The sequence below is a fragment of the Physcomitrium patens genome, chromosome 2 (assembly GCF_059467195.1).
Source record: "Physcomitrium patens ecotype Gransden chromosome 2, ASM5946719v1, whole genome shotgun sequence".
Taxonomy (NCBI): domain Eukaryota; kingdom Viridiplantae; phylum Streptophyta; class Bryopsida; order Funariales; family Funariaceae; genus Physcomitrium; species Physcomitrium patens.
In genome coordinates, this window is record NC_143411.1 from 18,650,279 (window position 1) to 18,671,119 (window position 20,841).

At 28.5% G+C, this 20,841-nt stretch overlaps 1 protein-coding gene across 1 annotated transcript; it reads right to left on the reverse strand.

The window, feature by feature from the left end:
• Positions 1 to 6,467: 6,467 nt before the first annotated feature.
• LOC112274115 (uncharacterized) lies at positions 6,468 to 9,410 on the reverse strand. Its single transcript, XM_024503294.3, has 5 exons — positions 9,078 to 9,410; positions 8,489 to 8,852; positions 8,035 to 8,243; positions 7,503 to 7,676; positions 6,468 to 7,374 (listed from the first exon to the last, which is right to left on the reverse strand). The coding sequence occupies exons 2-5, from the start codon at positions 8,780 to 8,782 to the stop codon at positions 7,059 to 7,061; spliced, it is 993 nt and encodes a 330-aa protein (XP_024359062.1). The 5' UTR covers positions 8,783 to 8,852; positions 9,078 to 9,410; the 3' UTR covers positions 6,468 to 7,058.
• Positions 9,411 to 20,841: the final 11,431 nt, after the last annotated feature.

Genomic DNA, 20,841 nt, shown 5'->3' on the forward strand with positions numbered 1-20,841 from the left:
CCGTTTTCCGACATGTTGTCTTCTTTGACCGTCGTACCCCTCATTTTATAGTTGCGTCGTTTCTTTGGACAATGTTGAGCAGTGTGCTTAGGTTCTCCGCAATATAAACATAATCCTTCTTGACGACGACGAATCTTTTCTTGCTCAGTTAGAGGTTTAAAACGTACTGCGTCAATTTGCATGTCTTCTACTTCTGAATGTATGTTTGGCAAAGATGTTGATGTTGCCATTGAGTAATAACGTTGAGGTTCCCGTGAATGATTCTCAGATCGAAATTCAAAAAGTCGATTATCACATTTTACCGCAAAATCGATTGCTTGACTCAAAGTTTGAGGATCAGGTAAGTTGAGCATCAATTTCTTTACTTCGTATTGCAATCCATAAAGAAATTGACTGATGAGTGCAGCATCATTCCACTTGATGTCAATTGCAAGTTGTCGAAATTGTGAAGCATATACTGTTACTGAGCGATTTCCTTGTCGCAGAATTCGGATCTTATTTGTTGCAACACGAGTTGCATCGTGTTCACCATACATAGATCGAAACTCCGCCAAAAAAACTTCCAAATTGTCTAATATTGGATTTCGTTGTTCAAGAAAAGACGAAAACCACGATAATGCAGAACCAGAAAGTAGAGTGCCAATAAACCTGACTTGTGATCCTGAAGTTGGATAGCTTTGCGGTTGAAGTTCAATTGCCAATTGTACTTGATTGATGAACCCTCGAAACTTTGATCTCGTACAATCAAATTTCTCAGGTAAGGTAATTCTTGGTTCTCTAGTGCTTATAGGATGTTGTACAATTGGAGAAGGAACGTGATTTGTTGTAGATGTTGAAGCAGCTCCGATCATCTCTATATCTCCACTTTCTGCTATTCTTGTTCTTTCCTGTGTTGGTGAATTGAGTTGATGCATCGCAAGCATTAACTCCCTCATTTGCTCTTGCATTTGTGCCATTGCACTCTTCATTTCAACAAGCTCTGCCATAATGACACTAAGAAGAAAAATTTGTTTGATATTGCTGAAGACAAAAGAAAAGAAAGACTTGATAACAAAGAAGATACTAAGAACAATATCAGTTTAGAAGTGGGTAATCCGCAAACTTCTAATACGCTTATGTCTTGTCAAGAGAAAGGGGTAATCCACTCTTACTCAAGAAAAAACAAAGCTCTGATATTGTAAGTGTACTCTTGTCAATCTGTCAAGGACAAAGACTCGATGAAGAAAAATATACACCAAAAAGCTATCTCGATATAATAAGTCAAAATATAAACAAGTAGGTATATTAAAAGGAAACTGGAATGGCTATTGCCACAAGACAAGAAACTAAAGACTCTTGAACCTGGACTAGAAGCAAGAAAGGAGTTGACAAGAGTGAAGAAGCCTTCACTCTTGTCTCTATATATACTATCTAACTAGGGGCTACGTGGCGACGTTCTATAGGACCTTCAATATGTGTTGACTTTGTAGGACACATGCCTTGACTTACAAGGCAAGTTTTTCTACGTGTGGGCCACATAATTAGCTTGATCTTCAAGCTAACAACATGTGTGGCACATGGCCAACTTGTTGACCACGTTTCTAATCCAAAAAGTCAATTAAAGACACCTATGAAGTCAAAGCAGCGTCTAGGAAGTTTCTAGGAAGCTTCTATATGAAATATTATACAATTAACTTACTTTTATCTACTTTTACTTACTTCTACCTATTTCTATATGTAATTATTAGCTTACATGATTATGGCCGTGACATAAGGATATAATATTTTGACATTTAGGCCTTCCCATGAAGATGGATAAGGCAAGTTGATGGAAGATTTTATTCCTATTATTCAAAGATCATGCCCAATCGGCTTCAAGATGTTGTCCAAGACCATATTAGAATTTGAAGCTACTTTAGGATAGCTATTTGAAGTTCAAAGATTAGAATTTATTAGCTTGTGTTGAGGGCTATAAGTTTTTTGCAAAAATTAAGGACTTTAGAGTTTTTATGAGAGAAAAAAGATGCTTGAAGTTAAGATCTTAAAATTGTATCTATTTTTTTTTTTTTTTTTTTTTTTTTTTTTTTTTGTATATAAAGAATTGTATGAAAGCTTTTGGAGATCAAAAAGTGTGGTTCAAAAGCTAACTTAAGAAACTTCAAAATTGGAGTTTGTAAGTGAGTTTTTTTCATAGAGATTTTGGTTTGGGCCATATCTTAAAAATTGACATGTTTAGCACTTGTTAGATATTAGGCCATATTTGAAGATTTGTAATTACTTTATAATTTTTTTTATTTCTTTATATTTTTTATTTTTTTATTTTTTTATTATAAATGTAGTTAAAGATATCAATTAACTTGTAGGAAAGTTTGAATTCAATTAGAAAGATAGATTAAAAGATATTGGATGATACAAATTTGAAAGAAAACTTTATAAGAATAGAAGTGGTTTTAAAATATCTAGTCACATCTTGGAGATTTTTGTACATTCAAGATTTGCATATTTGAAGTAATTTTCTTCATGAAGATAAGCTATAAATAAAATTTGTTTTTTTTAAACTTAAAACATGTTTGAATAATTAATGGTAACTAGAGGCTCAATGACTTCTTAAAGCAAATTCTTTTTACTATAATGGATTGAAATAAGCATTTAAAGCTTAGTATATCCAAATTGACTTCTTTTTATACAAACAAGGTTTTTTATAAGGAGAAGGCAATTACAACCTATACATTGTTAAATAAATAGGAAAAATATTACTATTGGTCTTTTATGCTGATGATTTACTATTCATTGACAATTTTCAAAAGTGATTGAATTGATTCAAACAACAGCTTATATTCAAATTCAACATGTTAGAACTAAGTAAAGAAGACATGACACTTTATTTAAAAGTAGAATGTACCAAACTTCTTGGAAACATCTTTATGACTCAATGTAGTTATATACTTTAGTTACTAAAATACTTTGGTATAAAAAACTATGTGCTTGGAACTACACTAATGTAGAAATAACTAAAGCTAATAGTTGATATGAATGCACAACCATGTGACCTTACATACTACCATTCTATGGTTGGAATATTGATCATTTTATAAAAATCTGCTTTGATATCTCTATAGAAATTAAAATCTACTTAAAATTTCTTACTTATCCTCAAGAATTGAATTTAATAAAAACCAATTAAATCATTAGATATATTAAACATACTTTAGACTAAGGCATTTTCTACCTATAAGAATCCAATATAAATATCATAAGATTTGTAGATATAGACTTGAGAAGAAGTGTGACTAATAGTTGATTTATAATAGATCCATTTTCATGTTGGATTCTAGTCCCTTTACCTAGCTTTCAAAAAAACATCGTATAGTGGAAATGAACTTCTTTAAAGCTGAGTATATTCGATTATCTACCACTTCAAAGGAGGTGGCTTGGCTAGCCAAGCTTACTAGAGATATTGGCCTTCAAATCACTAGACTTACTTCCATCTATTATAAAAACAATAACAACATTTATATGGCAATGAATCTTGACATAAATTCTATGACAAAATATATTAATATTCATCATCATTTTAGACAAGAAAAAAATTGAAGTGACAAAATTATACTTCAATATATTCGTTTACTAGAACAAGTTGCTAACATTTTTATAAAGGCTTTGGAAAAAGAACTATTTGAAAAATACAAGACAAAACTAAATTTCATGTCTTATTCAAAATTTCTATATTTTTAGCTCTATTATCTACATTGATTTACTTATTATCTCTAATTTCTGGAAAATCAAAAAAACTCTTATCTTTGGACAATTGCTCTATATCTACCTAAAGCTGCAATCAAAAGGCATTGATCATAGTATGCCACTCATTGAACTTTTCTACGATTTCTTCTAGATCCATTCTTTCAACTCTACTTTCTTTGGCCAACTTTCTCTTTTAATCTTCAACTATCATTTGCAATGAATACATGACTCTTAGAATTCTATCACTATATTTAAATTCTATTAATAATCTACATATTAATACTTCTATTATAAATAGCTTTGGTATTGAAATATAAAAAATAATCTATGTTTTAAAATTCTCTGATAATATCCAATAATACATGCTTTATTTTTACAAATATTTCTATCTTCTTAAATTTTCTTCTCTAATTTGCTATATTTAGTATAATTATTTTCATAAAAATATCTAATTCCAAAATTCACCAATTTTGTATTTCTTCTTATATCTTTATACTCTATTACAAAATTACTTAGATACTTATAAAGACCTACAACCTTCAAAGAATCTTGATCAATTTCTTTAGAATTATTACAACAACTCAAATAAGAATCTATTGATAAAACATTAATAATTCCTTTATTACAAAATCCAATCAATTCTTTCTTGCATACAACATTATAAATCCTTATCACTCTTTGGCTCTTCTACAATATAAGACATAATTATCAACCACAACCACATTGTTCAATATACCAAAATCAAAATACAATTAATTGGCATAGTTTAGATACACTCAATTTAATACAAAGGGCAATAAGTGAACTCAAAATTCACAAAATTTAATCCATACATATTTCACCAACACTCCAAAAAAACCAAGAAAATAAGCACTAATTCATCTTTTATAAAGACTTCTTATTATGGAACTTACTCTACACAAAAGTGACTCTACTCAATAGGATGTGATAGATAGGGCTTGCACAATAAATAGAACTACTCACCTATCACCACTTGATGTAATTATTATCTTAGAAAAAACAAGTTGAATCAAAATATCATTGTGCATTTGTCGGCAAAGAGACCTGACATCATTTTGTTAACTTTATGAAATTCCAATCTTATTGTATCTTTTTTTCTTTTTATTTATTTATTTTTTTGTAAAATTGGTATGACTTGGCTAAGCTTACTAAACATGTAAAAATATTATGTATTATATTAAAAAAATATTATTTTTTATAATAATTTATTAATTTTTTTCATAAGTTTAAACTATTTTTATAAATACATGTATAGTTTTTTGATAAGTTATATTCCAAAATGATTAAAAATGATACTTATATATTTATTTTTATATAGTTTCAATCAAATTTATTAATTTTATTATATTTATTTTATTTTTATATTAAAATAAATTATATATATATAATAAATAAATATATTAGATACTGTTTTAAAATATAAATTACAAGATTAATGCACATTCACACTCATATAAAATATCTATTTAAAACCAACGTACAAGTATGTATAAAATATAATTTTTACTTATTTAAAATATTTAAAGTAATATTTATTTCAATAATTGATGATTTTAAAATTAAAATAATTTAAAACCATAATGAATTTGAAATAGTTGTTACTATTAATTATATTTGTCTTTGCATAAAAATAATATTAATCTAATTATAAAGTATAATTTTTGATTATATTTATTGATCCAAAAGATATTGTAGGATTACCTTTGACAAGCCTATAAAATAATATTATTTAAAAATAATCTCTCATGTTTTTATTATTATAGACTATATGATCATCTTTAATTGAATTCTATAGCCATTATTGATTTCTTGGATCTACAAAGCTTTAAGATTTTTTATGACAACAAATAAACTATTGTGTTGATTGAATTTTTTTTTATCTTTTTTACTATTAGTTATTAAATAATAATGTAGACATTGATGAATATATTGTACACAACCAAATATTTTCAAAAGATAAGATTTTAATACTAAGTATTGTACTACTACAATTAGCCAATAAGTTGCATCAAATAACCATTATTGATAAGATAAAGGTTTATACCAATGCTATTATGAAGATGTTATGAAGCAAAAATATTGACATTATTATGTGGTGAATTAATTTCTATTATATATATATATATATATATATATATAGAAAAATGATAAAGCAACCAAAATTTTTACTAAATCAACCCACATGTTTAAACTATCATTGTACCTTTTCAACCCCATTTTCATTCCCAACCATTGCCCCCATTTCCAACGTTCCCAACCTCCTGCCTCCATTCTTAGCAATACTTAGGAATGTAGAATGGCTGCGAATATGGATAGCACTACAAGAGTATAATGCTCGTTAAGATAGCATGGGTTGCTTTAATACAAATTTGGGTTGCTTTATCATTCTCTCTTGTATATATATATATATATATATATATATATTAAAGTACAATGAATTATAAAGCATTAGTATTATGTTTATCAATTTGTAATAGCCAATAATGATAGAAAATGTATATTCTAAGGTCAAAATAATCTTGGTGTGCTAATGTTATGATTAAATTATTTATAATTATTTATAATTTTAAATTAACATTTATAGTTATTATAATTTTGATTATGCTAACTGATAATAAAGTTTAAAATTTTAATTAAAAGATGACATCGTAAAGATTCTATTAGATTTTTTATTTATTTAAATGCAATATATTTAATTTAATTTAATTTTTTTCCTATTCAAATGTATTTTAAAATACTAAATTGAAATTAGAGTGAAAATTTCAAACATGATTTATTTGATTAGATGTACTAATAAACAGTTTTGTTAAAATTATGAACTACTTTTTCTTTTTCTTTTTTTAGATGTAGCAATTCTGGTCATTGAGATTTCAAGTGAATGGATGTCACAATTGTAGAATCGAAGGATAATGCAAGATTGATGAAGCAGCAACACACAAACTAGTTGAAATTGTCACAGTAAGCAGAACCATTGAACGAAAAATGCATTGTTCTTATATTGAAACCAAGAATAGGACACGCGGAACAGTAATAAATTACAGTAAAATAGCTTGCTACAAAAACTGTGTAGAATCCAAGTGTACAAAGTAAATTCGAGGAATGGTGTTGAAGAATAATAAAAGTGGCAATCGGGTAATGTACGGTGTGGAATGAAACTAGCAAGCCGACCATCGGCGTGACGGTTTCTCCACCTCTGTAACTTGCAAACTTATTTCAGAAATCCGACCTTGTATCGTATTGGGGTCTTCATTCATGGCTCAGCGAGTGGAAAGTCATGCACAGATCGTGATAAACAGCGCTGGCCGATGTGGGGGAACTTAGTGGTGGATGATCCTGCCCAACAATCCCGACCTCCTCTTCGGCGCCGCTGTGTGGGTGGTGTCCAAGTCTGTGCCGGTTGTGGTTCCATCGAGGGAGTTATGGTGATGGTGCCCTGGAAGACCAGTATCCATTGAGTCAACCGTTGTGTTGTGAGTGTGGAGGCCATGCTCATTGTCAGATGATGATGAGGACGACGAACTGCTGGTTCTGTTCAGCAAGCCGCCAGTCTTGTGACCGTGGTGGTGGTGGTGGTGACCCATAAGGTTGAGGTCCGATGGGTTGACGAATTCGCCAGCGGGTGCCTCGCAGTAGCTGCACATGACCGCAACGTTCACGTTATAGCATTTTCCCTCCAAAGTAAATACCGAATTGCAGACTGTGACAAATGGGGCTGCACTGAACGAAAAAAAAAATGAGATGGAACGAGGTTTGGAACTTACTTTCCGGTGGGAACCTCGACCATTCGGGTGACTGGAACCTCTCGGATAACTGGTACTCTGATTCTTTCCTCGATGTCCTCGACGATGACCCGGGGAACTCTCTCAATCCTCGGAGTATCGACATACTCGACCAAGGGTACCATGTCGGTTACCTCACGCTCCTCAGGAACAACTCTGAGAAGAGGCAGTGAAACTACTAGAGACTTGTCCTTCATATTTTGAGTATGGATGATTTCATTATACTATTTGTTAAGTCGATATCGGATAACTTTAGATGTTATGATGCACTGCTACCATTGCTTGAGAAAATGATGCCTATTTCTTTCCATACCTTATTTCAAAATATGACTTACCATTTTATATCAGTGTTACGCTTAGCTTGAATATGATCAAAGACGAAAGAAAGTATTTGTATTATTTTAGTTACTCCCTTTTATTTGGTCTTCTGAGCGGACTAGCAAACTTGAGTAATGAGATTTTTAAGGCTCTCTCAATGCGCGAAGTCTAGGACAAAGAGAAGTCGAAGCCTCACCTATACACAATCTCGATCCGCGACTTCGGCACATCTCTAATAATGGGTAAACGATCGACGTGTTGAACCTCATCCATAACAACCCTAGTCTTGGGCACAATGATGGTGCGCTCTTCATTCACAATCTCCTTCACGTAATCGGTCTTCTCCACAGTTCGCATCTCAGGGTATCGCTGAATGACCTGCACCCTGGTCTCATATTCCTTCGGCTGCAAAACACATCAAGTCCAAGAGCTACAGACGGATATTGGATGTCACACAAGTACTTACATCGTTCCAGACTTAAAATTTCACCAACAGCACAGTAATCTTTACAACATGATTGTCACCGGAGCAAGTTCACATGCATCACATCGGCGTCGCAATGTTTTCTACATGTGACGCTACAGCTGAATTTCAGGAGCAATAAGAGCCTGAGATTTCTAGAAGGATGAAATGATATTTCGATGCTTACAAGGTTCCTTGCGTTGGGATTTGGGCAGAAGGCCTCTCCTTCGTTGCTGACAACAGTCCTGACTCCCTCTGCGCCATGTCGGCGTCGCATGCTTTCCTCATCGGAGCTGCTCAAAGAACTGCTGACGCTCCTGCTCCTGCTTTGTCCGGGGAGCCTCACGCGTCGGTGCCTGGGCCTTCCCACCCGCCCGGTAGCGGCGGCCTTGGCTGCCTCCATTCCTTGACCTGCTGCACCGCGACCCTCCATGCGAGCTGTTTCGGCGCCAATGGCCGCACGCTCTCCTGCAGTTTCCATCTCCTTGCAGGTTTTAAGAGATTCCTGTTTTCGAACTGAGTTACGAAAGAAACTCGACAGTGATTAGTGCCTGCACTTACCAGATTTACACTTTTATTAATATATTGACCAGTGAGGGATAATGAACCTGTTACTCGAATCAGCCAATAATAGTTTATTCAGCTTTTACAGAACGTTGGCATGAGACACATTGTTGGACAAGTTATGATCTACAGTCACGAATGCAATGTGCGCACATTCTGACAACAGCAGCCGAACCAAGCAAGCCGCACATTCAAAACACCAATGTAGGTACCTTCTGTGGCCGAAATCGCTCAAGGATTGCTCACAACTCCAGAGGAAGCCGACGCGGTGATGCTGACAACAATCCAATATGTACACAACTGCGCAGACTGCTAGAAGCTCAGAAGAGGGGAAGAGGATTTTTATGCTCTACAGGTAGGAGTCGAAGCACTGAAACAAGTCACTTCGGGCGATGTTCGAGACGAGATTTTCTGGTGTAGAATGAAGTATGAGGAGCTCTGGGGACTACTACTTAACTGCGAGACACACACAGCAAAGCCATTTTGAAGAACTCTCCTGCAGCAGAAGAACAACACGTGTGATGAAGGCCGAATGCGGAGGGATTAAGCCCGAGATCCCACTTCACTATTTTGCGCTTTTCACTGATTTGAGGCAAAGTCTCTCTAGATTGGACATGTGTACAATACAGAACCTGCTTGAATTGGTGACAAGTCCTATGCCAGTGCGCTACCTGTAGCTAGTGGCGTGATGGCATGAAGTCAACACCAGTCCCTAAAACTGAAACGAAATCATAAAATGTGATTATAGAAGTTAATATATTACTGTAGGGAGCAGAGATCAATGGTCCTGACATCCGTTCCATCAGCAAAAAGTCCAACTCATAACATCAATAATAATTCGATGATTCAGCATGAATACTAGCCATGAGCTATAGTTGTTTGTTTTTGTGTCCTGGAGTTATTAAGCGCAACCACCCAGTTTAGATTTCCCAAAGCCACAGCTTTCATTAAAACGATCCCACCATGAGATTCTCCCAAGACTTCATGCCTTTCAACGTAAAATCGTCGCAGGGGTGGTGTGATAACCAACCAAGCGGAACCGATCGCGAAACCAACAAGAAGTTGTGAGAAATGAGGAGAAACAGCCGTCGACACATGGCGCAAGGTATAGCCAAGGACTAGGTCACCGGCTGGCCACCGCATCTAAAGACACCCTGAAAAGGTGTTCATTTACCGCAAACCGCAAGCTGGAGGGGAATCAGGCTTGCCATATCTGGCTAATCAGCAAGCACTATTGCAGGATTTGGCGACAATTGGAAGGGTAAGCTGGTGTCAGATCGTTGTCCGTGGTCCTTCATCCGCCAGGTCGCAGTGGGCACTTTTACAGGCCATGCGGTCTCCTGCGGGACATCCATGTGTCTCTCATCGGTGATGCTCATGGGCTTCATGGAAGTGGTGACAACTTTTGGTAGATTCATCTTCGGAGCAAGCGTCGCACGAAGCAACGGACGCATCGGCACGCAGTCAAGCCAGCAACGAGGGAGGGCGGGCGAGTTAGCTTTGTGTGAAGTTTGTGGGATGCTCGAAGGAGCTTCTTTGTTGAAAAACGAGATTCATGGACCAGGCACAAGTGTGGAGGACGAACCGAAGAAAGGTCTTGTATATATTTTAAAAATAAATTAAAAAGATGTATATATATATATGGTTTTAAAAAATTTGTTAGAATCTTATATGGACATGGTTTTTATTTGGAGATATAAGTTGGCAATTTAAAGATTTTTGAGTTTGAAAAATGGTGTATCAATCCATGTAAAGAAGACAAGACCATTTGTATTATTTGATTTTTTTTTTCCTAATTTATTCTCTTTTTTTAATTTCTTAAAATAATTCATTTAATAATTACTAGAAATTGATAATCTTATAAGTGTTATAATAAAAAATTTAAATACAAAGTTTTATTATATATTTATTGTATTGGTACATTTAAAATAACAGATTGGCAAAAAATATTTTTTGATCTAAAAATGATTTGAGTATTTTTTTATTTAAAAAAATGAATTTAAAAATAAATAGCTTATGTATTTTTAGATTAAAAAATATTTTTTCATTTATTATAAAACTTAAATCATATAAATAATATTATTTAAAAATTAGAATTAAATACGAAATGTTAATTATAGTTTTTTTATAACTTTTAAATTAATATAAATAAAAAAATGATATAAAGGATCTTTTATTGAAAAAATATCAAAATCTTTTTAAATTTAGAGAACTAATTTTTTTAAATGAACAAACATATTTTATTTTTGAAGTTGATATAAATATTGATTTAAATATGAAAATAAAGTAGCATTGAAGTTCTTTAATTTTTTTAAAAAATATACTAAAAAATATTTATAGATAGAATAATGAATAAAATCGAAAAAAATATAATTAAAATTTATACAAATATATTCTATTGATACCATTAAAATATTTATTTATATATATATAAATAATATAATAATATATAAATAAATTTAAAAATATTCTTACAATATCAAGAACCAAATATTTTTATAAGCATGACAAATAAAAGATCTCTTTTATTCTAAAACCAATTAAAAGTAAGCAATGTAGAAATATACAATACTATAAGTTTACAATCACTAATGACATAACAAAAATAAGAATTCTATAAAATTTAAAATAGAATAATTATTAAAAAACTTAACCACTAATAAAATTTAAATAAGATTTTTTTTTTATCTAATCATGTTTTAACATATTAAAAATATATATATTTCATCACACCTAATTTTTGTATTTTAAGATACACAATGTAAGAAGTTTGTGTTGATTGATGTTTCAAAAATAAAGAAGCTAGTATCACCACATGTAACTATTCATTTAGTCTAGATTTGAGATGATAGATAATAAAGTACAATTTTAATTTAAGAACATAAATAATTTTTTTTTTAGCAAAAATTTCTATTTTAAAAAAAGCACTTAAGATTAAAGGATTCTTTTTTAATATTATAGATGATAAAAGTTATTAGTAAGTTTTTCAAGATATGTTCCATTCGCAATCAAATAACTAATTTTTAATTATTTTTTTGAGATAAAAAAGTTTTCAAAAAAAAAATAAAACATACAAATCATATTAATAAGATATTTTTCATAGATACCTATAATTAGTGGTATAATTATTTTATTTAATAATAGAATTAAGTAGAAATAAGATAAATTTTTAATAACTTTTTGAAAAAAATTTAGATAAAAATTTAATTTTATACATATTTATAAGTAATAAATAGGTTAGAAATTGATGACAAGAAAAATAAATAATTACCTAAATCAATATTGTTTGCAACTTTGGCAATACACCACTCATTGAGAGAAAATTGCTACTTTGCAAGTACTTATGTATAAAAGTGATCTTAATCACCAAAAATAAGATAATGCATATCATTGCATTTTAAAGGACTCATTAAGATGAGAGAATGACTATTGCATAAGACTTGAGTATTTATTTAGATATCAACTAGCAATTGAGTTTTAACTTTAAATTTATATAATATTTAAATCAAAAATTAAGTTTATTGAAATATCACTTTTAACTTCTATTTTATCATGATTTTTATCTTTTTTTTAAATAACAAAATTCAATACTAAATAATTTAGAATATTTTTGAAATTCTTTTTGGTCTATATAAAGAAAATATAATGTAATGTGTATTGCAATCAATAAAATTGGTATTTTATATAAAGTCAATTTTTTAGTATTCTTACATGCTTTAAAATTTCAACAACTTGTAATTAATATCAAGTAGAATGATATTACACTTATTAGCTATTTTTTCTATTGATTGCAATATAATATAAAAAAATTGATGTTATATTTACTTGATCCTCAAACCAGATACACTAATGCCATGTGATTTACATAAAAAGAAAAACGTGTTACTAAGTAAGTAATATTAATACTTATTCAAAGCATATACCATTGCATTATTATTATTATTATTATTATTTTATAGTAGTATAATTCTTCTCAACAAAATTTTTCTAAACAGAATTCAATAGTTTAGGAATATAAGAAATTGGCTAGTCGCACTTCTATTTTGGATTTTGGGCTAATATCACCTCTATTGCTTTATTTGAAGCATTTGTGCACATGTAGAACTCTAGGTCTTATTTGAAAGAAATTAAAATAAAACATTCTAGTATCACTTTTTAATCTCATTTGAAGCTTCCTTACATTTTTTTGACTAGGTGAACTCTTTAGCCTTCTTTATGAACTTGGTGATTAATTTGATGATATAAGTATAAAATCAGATATAGCACTTGTTGAATTGGGCAAATCTATTAAACACTAAAACATTACTTGGCCTTTTGAACTGATTCATATTTTCTATTTTCTTGATTTATTTTGGATAAAAAAATTACTTCTTTTAGATACCTCATAGCCCAATATGATATCCAAATAGACCAATAGTGAGCATTTTTTTAGATTCAAGTTTATGTCAGATTCTTGATACTTTTCAAAACACAACTGTAACTTATCTAAGTGACTAGTTATATAACTATAAACACTAAAATCATCTAAGAATAGTTTCATGAAATTACAAATAAAATCACAAAAAAATTTATTTACTACCAATTAGTAGGTCAATAGAGCATTTTTCAGTTCAAAGGGCATGACTATTCATACAAATGTAATTTTGTACCTATCTTCTAGAGCTATTTGAATCTAATCATAGTTCAAATATCCATCTAGGAAAAAATACACCTTGTGCTCTACCACAATATTCAATACTTCTTAAATAAATGGTAATGGATACAAATTCTTTTTAATAGCAATATTTGATTTTCTAAAATCAATACATATATGCAATTTTTAATTTTTTTTGGCACTATGACAATAAGTGAGAATCATGTGGCAACACTCAATGATGTTATAAATCTAGCTTGCAATAGTTTTTTTAGGTTATGCTTTATAATATTGATATAGTTCAAATTCATTTGATATCTAGCCTAATGTACTAGTTGCATATCCTTCTTTAACTCAATTTGGTGTTGTACTATTAAAAAAAGGCTTTTCTTCAAATCTTTGTATATCTACTCAAATACATCCTTGTACTTTCAAAAGAGTAATTTTTCCTATCCTACAAACTCTTCACTGATGTAAACATTGATTCTTAAGTACTAGAGGCCGTCATTAGTCTTCAATTTCTTTTTTTCAAGTGCTCTAATTTTTGTAAGGACAAGGCAATAAATTTTCATTTTTTAATATTTATTTGAATAAGAATCTTATCCACTTTAATATTTTTTTTATAAACTTAAAAAATTAGTTTAGATAGGGCTATTTTGTTCCTTCTATTAATTCTTGTTCTTTATCAATCTAAAAAAATATCATTTTTCTAATAGCCAATACATTTTTTTTGATAGCCAACCAATTTTCCTTCTCTTCATCTAAGGTAGATGAGAGGCATTGATAAGAGTGAAGAAGCCTTCTCTCTTACCTTTATTTTTACTATTCAATTAAAAAATTAAATGATAAAGTTCTATAGGCCATGTGTAATTTTCAAAAACAATTTCTAACTTGTGCATTTTGTGGCCAACTTGTATCATAAGTAGTCAACATGTGCAACACATGGCTAACTTGTTGGCTAAGTTTTCAACCTATTAATTACCTATAAACATTGATAAAGTCAAATCGGCATCTATGAAGCTTCCAATGACCATCTCAGTAGAATATTATCAAATTAATACACTTTTATGTACTTCTATCAAACTCTGCTTTTTATCCTAATTATTAATGTCAATATTGATGTTTGTGACATCAATAGATGGCCACCATGAAAATTATATACCACCACTTATCTTACTTTTATCTATATATCCATAATATAAATATGTAGCATTATAACCAGCTTTCACATAAATTCCATTATATATAAAAATTAAAAAACTTGAATTTTATTGTCTTTTGTTATAGTCATTAAATACAAGAAGTTGTTAAAGGTACATCCAAATTTTATTAAAGTCGCACCCTCCCTTGCTACTATGATTCAGTTTGTACCTATTCTTTGTCTTCAACTCTATTGTTGTTCCTCGTTCCCAGTCTTGTTCTCAACCACTGTCCTCACTTCATTTCAAACTCCACTCCACCTCATTCCGAATCCCACCTTATTTCTATCTTCTCTCAACCCTACTTGTCTTCAGTATGGATATCACAAATTTATCCTATTTTTAATATAATTTAAAATTTTAAATGCTAAGATTTTTTTCTTTTTATTTTTTTATAATATTTTTGGTGATGAAATAAAATTTATTAAATTATTATACCAAAACTCCATGCTTTTAGTGGATTTTTTGAACAACTAATTAAGTTTTAAAGATGATCTCCAAAATAAATTTGTTTCACATGGTATACATAAAAGAAGATATTTTCTATTATGTTTGATTTTATGAAGATTAAAGACTACAAATTATCAAATATTATATAATTAATTACATAAATTATATGTTTCAACTTTCTTTAGTTTTTTATTTAAAAAATAAAATAATCAAAAAAATAAATAAAATTTTTAATAATAAAATATAAATCTTAAAAATATCAAATTTATTAGTTTATTAATAATTATTTTTATTATATAAATTATTTGATTCTAAAAATAAAACTTATAATTAACTTCAAAATGGTTTATTTCATAATTTAAATTATATTTATGTACATAGATAAAATTTACATTTTAATAAATATTCTATATTAATATATTAATAAATTATTTTGTAGAAACATTTATATTTTTTACATAAATGTTTTTAAAATTATATCAAAAGAAAATACAATAGAATATAATATTGATTCTCTAAAAAACAAAATTAGATGAAATTAGTGAATACCATCTCATGGCTTTATAATATATGGCTTTTATATTTATTATATATTTTTTTAAGATGATATTTTTATTTAAGATGACAATAAAATTTAGCCTAATTAGTTTGACTAATTAGATATAATCTTTTTTAAGATGATAATAAAATTTATTTTCATTCTTATGAATAAATATAATTTATGATTCTAAACAATGAATTATTATTTTACATGTATGTATAATTATATTAAAAAATATGCTTAAGTTTTTTCAAATTGATGTTTTTCAACTTGAGTAATTTTTATTAGATTTCTTTACTTAGGTTTTATTCTACCTAGTTCATGACTCTTTCTTTATTCTAATTAGTTTGACTTCTATTCGAATTTATTTTGATAGGAATAGAATAAAGATAAGATGGAGTTTAGAAAAAAATAAACTTTGTGGATAGAAATGGAACCAAGAATGGAGGGCAAGAATAGAACTGAGGACTGAAGAGAGATACAAAATATTAAAATTATAAGTTTTTTTTATATAAAGTAATTCACAAAAAGTATGTGTGTTTTATAAGAATTGTCTAATTGAAGGAAAAACAATTAGATTGTCACAACTTCTAAGTTGAATGAAATTCTATGACTATTACTTTAGTTATTTTATATGTATGATTACTTGAAGTTATGTTTTGATATACATATTTAATCACATCATGTTGTGGCTGGAATTTCTTTTCTAAGTATATCTAATAATAGAAAATATTTGGCAAGATTCGATTCAGACAAAGGTTTGGTGAATAAGTTTGTAGGCATATTGTGCATAGAGTACTAGCAAACTTGAAGTTTATTGAGATTTGTAAGTTGCTATATGAAGTAATACCTAACCCCTATTGTGATGTAACACAAATAATAAGTAAAAAAGGCAAAGAAATTATTATATTATAAAAGATCTTACTTCAAATATTGTAACAAATTATCTTAAAAAATAGATAATAATCATAAAGAAAATAAAACTAAAGGTATAAATACTATATTTTGGTAATGTAAGCTTCTACTTATTTTGTACGACCATAAATAAAGCAAAATAAGGTAAACTAAAAAATGATATAAGCATATATAAGAAGAAGTTAGGAGTCGATTTTAGCAAAAATTAACTCAAAAAGACAAAATTTGATACTTGGAGAGGACCAATTATCAATCTGGGTCGAAATCAGACCCCAAGGCACAAAACCGAGCACCTATGGCAACTTAAGGGTTCTTTTTGCAAATCAAAGAGTAAGATTTGAGAGTAAATTTTAAAGGATTTTTTTAGACATTAAATTTTGTTGATTTGAATGTTTAATGACTTTAGAAGAGCTTTGCAAAGTCACAGTTGTTTTGGGTGACTTTGGAATTTGTGAAATAAAAAAGATATTATGTTTTGGAGAATTTTGTGAGTTTGGTAGTAGATCTACTATTAAAATTTTAAGGACTTCTAAGAATAAATATCTAAAGTATATGTTGTAAGTTTGAGCTCAATCAAATAGTTGAATGGAAGATTTTTTATTTTTTCTTTTGAAAATTTTCAAGGTTTCTTTTGAATTTAATTAAAGGTTGTTTAGCATTATTAAAGTTTAATTAGAGTTCATTTAATATTCTATTAGAGTTAGGAATTTTTTGTAACAATTTTCATTCTACCTTCTATAGTGAGGTGCTTGATGTATTCATGATCAAGACTTCATACAATGTAATACTGCAATATATTTTATTTGGAAATAAAACTTTATTGTGTCTACTAATACAAGGATAGATTAATTGTAATAGTAGAATATTAAGAGTTGGTTAAGGATTTTATGTTATTATATGTTGTGCATTAGATAATGGAGCTATACTAACTTGGAAGTAGCCATGGCCATACATTAGTTTTAGTAATTGGAGAGTGTTGTAGTATTTGAGGTAGTAGCTAAGGTTTTTATGTAAGTAACAAAGTATTGTTATGTAGTAACATAACCATTACATAAGAGTAAAAAGAAAGTATTTTATTATAAAATAACCTAATAAAAATATATAATAAAAAATAAAAAATAAAAAATAAAAAAATAGTAAATTTTTTAGTCTTAATGCTACTTTTTTTTTATAGAAGAGACTTATATTTACTTTGTAGGGAGATAAATGAATTAAATAAAATAAAATTAACTTAACAATTAATTTAAGCATATTTAGGAAAAGATAAAAAATAGATTTTAGCAAAAATTACTTCAAAATATGAAGAATTGATACCTAGAGAGGACCAATTGTGAACCAAGGTTGAAATCAGATCCTAAAGCTTAAAACAATGCATCTATAGTGACTCTAAGACTCTTTGATTGATTAGAGAGAAAAAATTGAGAGTAAATTAGTGAGAAGATTTTTGAGAGTTGTTTTCATGTGATTTGAAGATATATTGAGGTTTTAAAAGCTTTTCAAAGTGAGAGATTTATTCTATGGATTTGGATTCTAAAAAGTAAAAAAAGTTCATAAATTTAATGATTTTATGAGTGTATGGATGAAAAATTGTCAATTGGTCAATATGTGTGAGAAATTTTATATCAATTGAGTAGTTAGATTGAAGGTTATGAGAATTTTTGTAGATTATGGTTTTGAATGATTAAAATTTAAGATTAGTAAAAGCTTTCACAATCTTACAACATTGGATATTTTGATTAAAGAAAAAATTGATGAAAAAAAATTAAATACCAATTAAATTTTAGAGCGATTGAATAGTTTAGCAACAAAAAATTTGTATTGAAAGATTAACATTCAAGTTGGAGAAGGAAGGTGGCCAATATATATATATATATATATATATATATATATATTTTTCTTTCCATTGATAAATTTAATTCTTCTCAAATTTTGTATGGTTGTAAATTATTTGTAGAATTTTATTCAAGATCAATAGTTCAATTCATATTTATTGAGGTTTCAAAAATACTATAATAATTGATTAAGATTTTTTAGGATTAGTTAAGAAATAGAATTTAATTAGGATTTGGTAAGGATTTAGGATTTGATTAAGATTTGATTAAGAATTTTTCTAGGATTTGATTAAGATTTGATTAAGAATTTTTCTAGGATTTGATTAGGATTTGATTTAAAATTTGATTGGAATTTGATTAAGATTGATTAAGATTTCATTAGGATTTTTTGAAAGTTACATTAGGATTTAGTTAAGATTCAATTAAGATTTCTATTTTTATTATTTTTTAAATATTTTTTTGATATATATATATATATATATATTTTAAGATTAATTTATGATTTCTTTATATTTCTTTTGTAAGTTCTTTAAGATTCTTTTAAAATTTAATTAAAGGTTGATTAGCATTGTTATAATTTAATTGAAATTTGTTTAGGATTTTATTTGAGTTGTTAAGAACTTCTTGTTGCAAGTTCCATTTATCCTTCTACAACCAATTTCTTGATGCATTCTCAAAAAAACTTCATAAAATACGACATTATATGTTTATAAGTATATATGTGAATAAGACCCGGATCATGCATAAATTATATCAAGATGCTTATCACAAAGAAAATGTTAGATTGCATACAAATTGTGATCAAATTCGAGGATTCTATGGCCTTTGCATATGAAAATTTAGCAAATTGGCAAAAATCTTTCAAGGTGGCAAAGCAATTTTTGGTGGATAGTCATGTACTTTGAATGATAGATGTAGAGATCAATTAAAAGTCAAAAATCTTAAATTCTATTTATTTTTGTTTAGTATATAATTCTTACAAAATACAAATTCAACCTTGGTGGTGATCTTGGATAATTTTGAGATTGAATATTTACTGAATTTTTTTAAGATTTGAGAGAAGAAATTATAAATAAATTTGTTTTTAATTGTGCTAAGCAAGAAAAGGCTCTTACTTGCAATAAGAGTATCATCCACATATAAAGTAAGGATTTGTAAAAGACATGAATATTAATGAATCAAAGGATCAATATTTTCTTATATCACTTGAAAAAAATAGATAATCATTCAAAGATGGTAAAATATTAAATTAAAATGGCTTTTGTTAAAGGAAAAAAAATTAGAATATCTAAAAATAAGACCAAGTACAAGAAAGGCATTAACAAGAGTAAAAAATGCTTCACTCTTACCTCTATATATACTATCTAATTAAGAGCTATATAGCAACATTATATAGGACTTCTAAGACGTGTCTAACTTGCAAGACAAGTTTTTTATATGTGTGCTTCATGGTTAGCTTGTACTACAAGTTACCTACATGTGCAATATGTGGCTAATTTTTTGGCCAAGTTTTTAATCTATTAATCAACTACAAACACATCTAAAGTCAAATCCATATCTACAAAGCTTCTAAGAAGCTTTGCTACAAGATAATATCAAATCTACCTATATTTACCTTTTATCTAATAATTTTTATTTAAATAATTATGTATGTGTATAACAAGATGGCAAAATTAGATCCATAATAAAGGTAATAAATATTTCCATTAGTAGTTGAATTGATAAATTTGAGAGTTTCTAAAAATATGTTAATCATCTTCAATCATTTCCATAGAGAATCTTTTAATCCATAAATAATTTTATAAAGATAGCACACCATTTTAAGGTACAAAAAAGTGATGCCTTTTAAAAACTTTTAAATTTCTTCTTAAAAAGATCCATTCAAAAAGATAGTTTTAACATCTATTTGGTGCACTTGGAAATCAAGCTCAATTATAAAAGTAAGAATGAGTCTAATTGACTGATTTGCATCATTGATAAAAAAAATTCATTGTAATCCAATCTCAAAATCTAATTGAATTTGAATGCCGTAAGACAAGTTTTGAAACAATCTATTATTCTTAAGCTTTTAAACTTAATTTTGAATATCTACTTATATGTGATTACTTTTTGATAAAGAGAAAAATTTGTGAAAGTTCAGATTGCATTTACTAAGTAAAAATTTAGCTCTTTTGTTATTGTAAGTTTCTATTAAAAGGCCTATGGTAAATTGACTATTTATGTAAAAGTTGTGGATTTTAGAGGTATTATTATAACAAAAATAAGGATTTTATGATTTTAAAATAACTCACTATATTTAGAAAGAAAATTTAAAGATTTTAAATTATTATTCTTTGTAAGATCTTTGGATAAAAAAAATAAATTTATTTGAGCATGAAGATATATAAACTATGACCATGATTATTG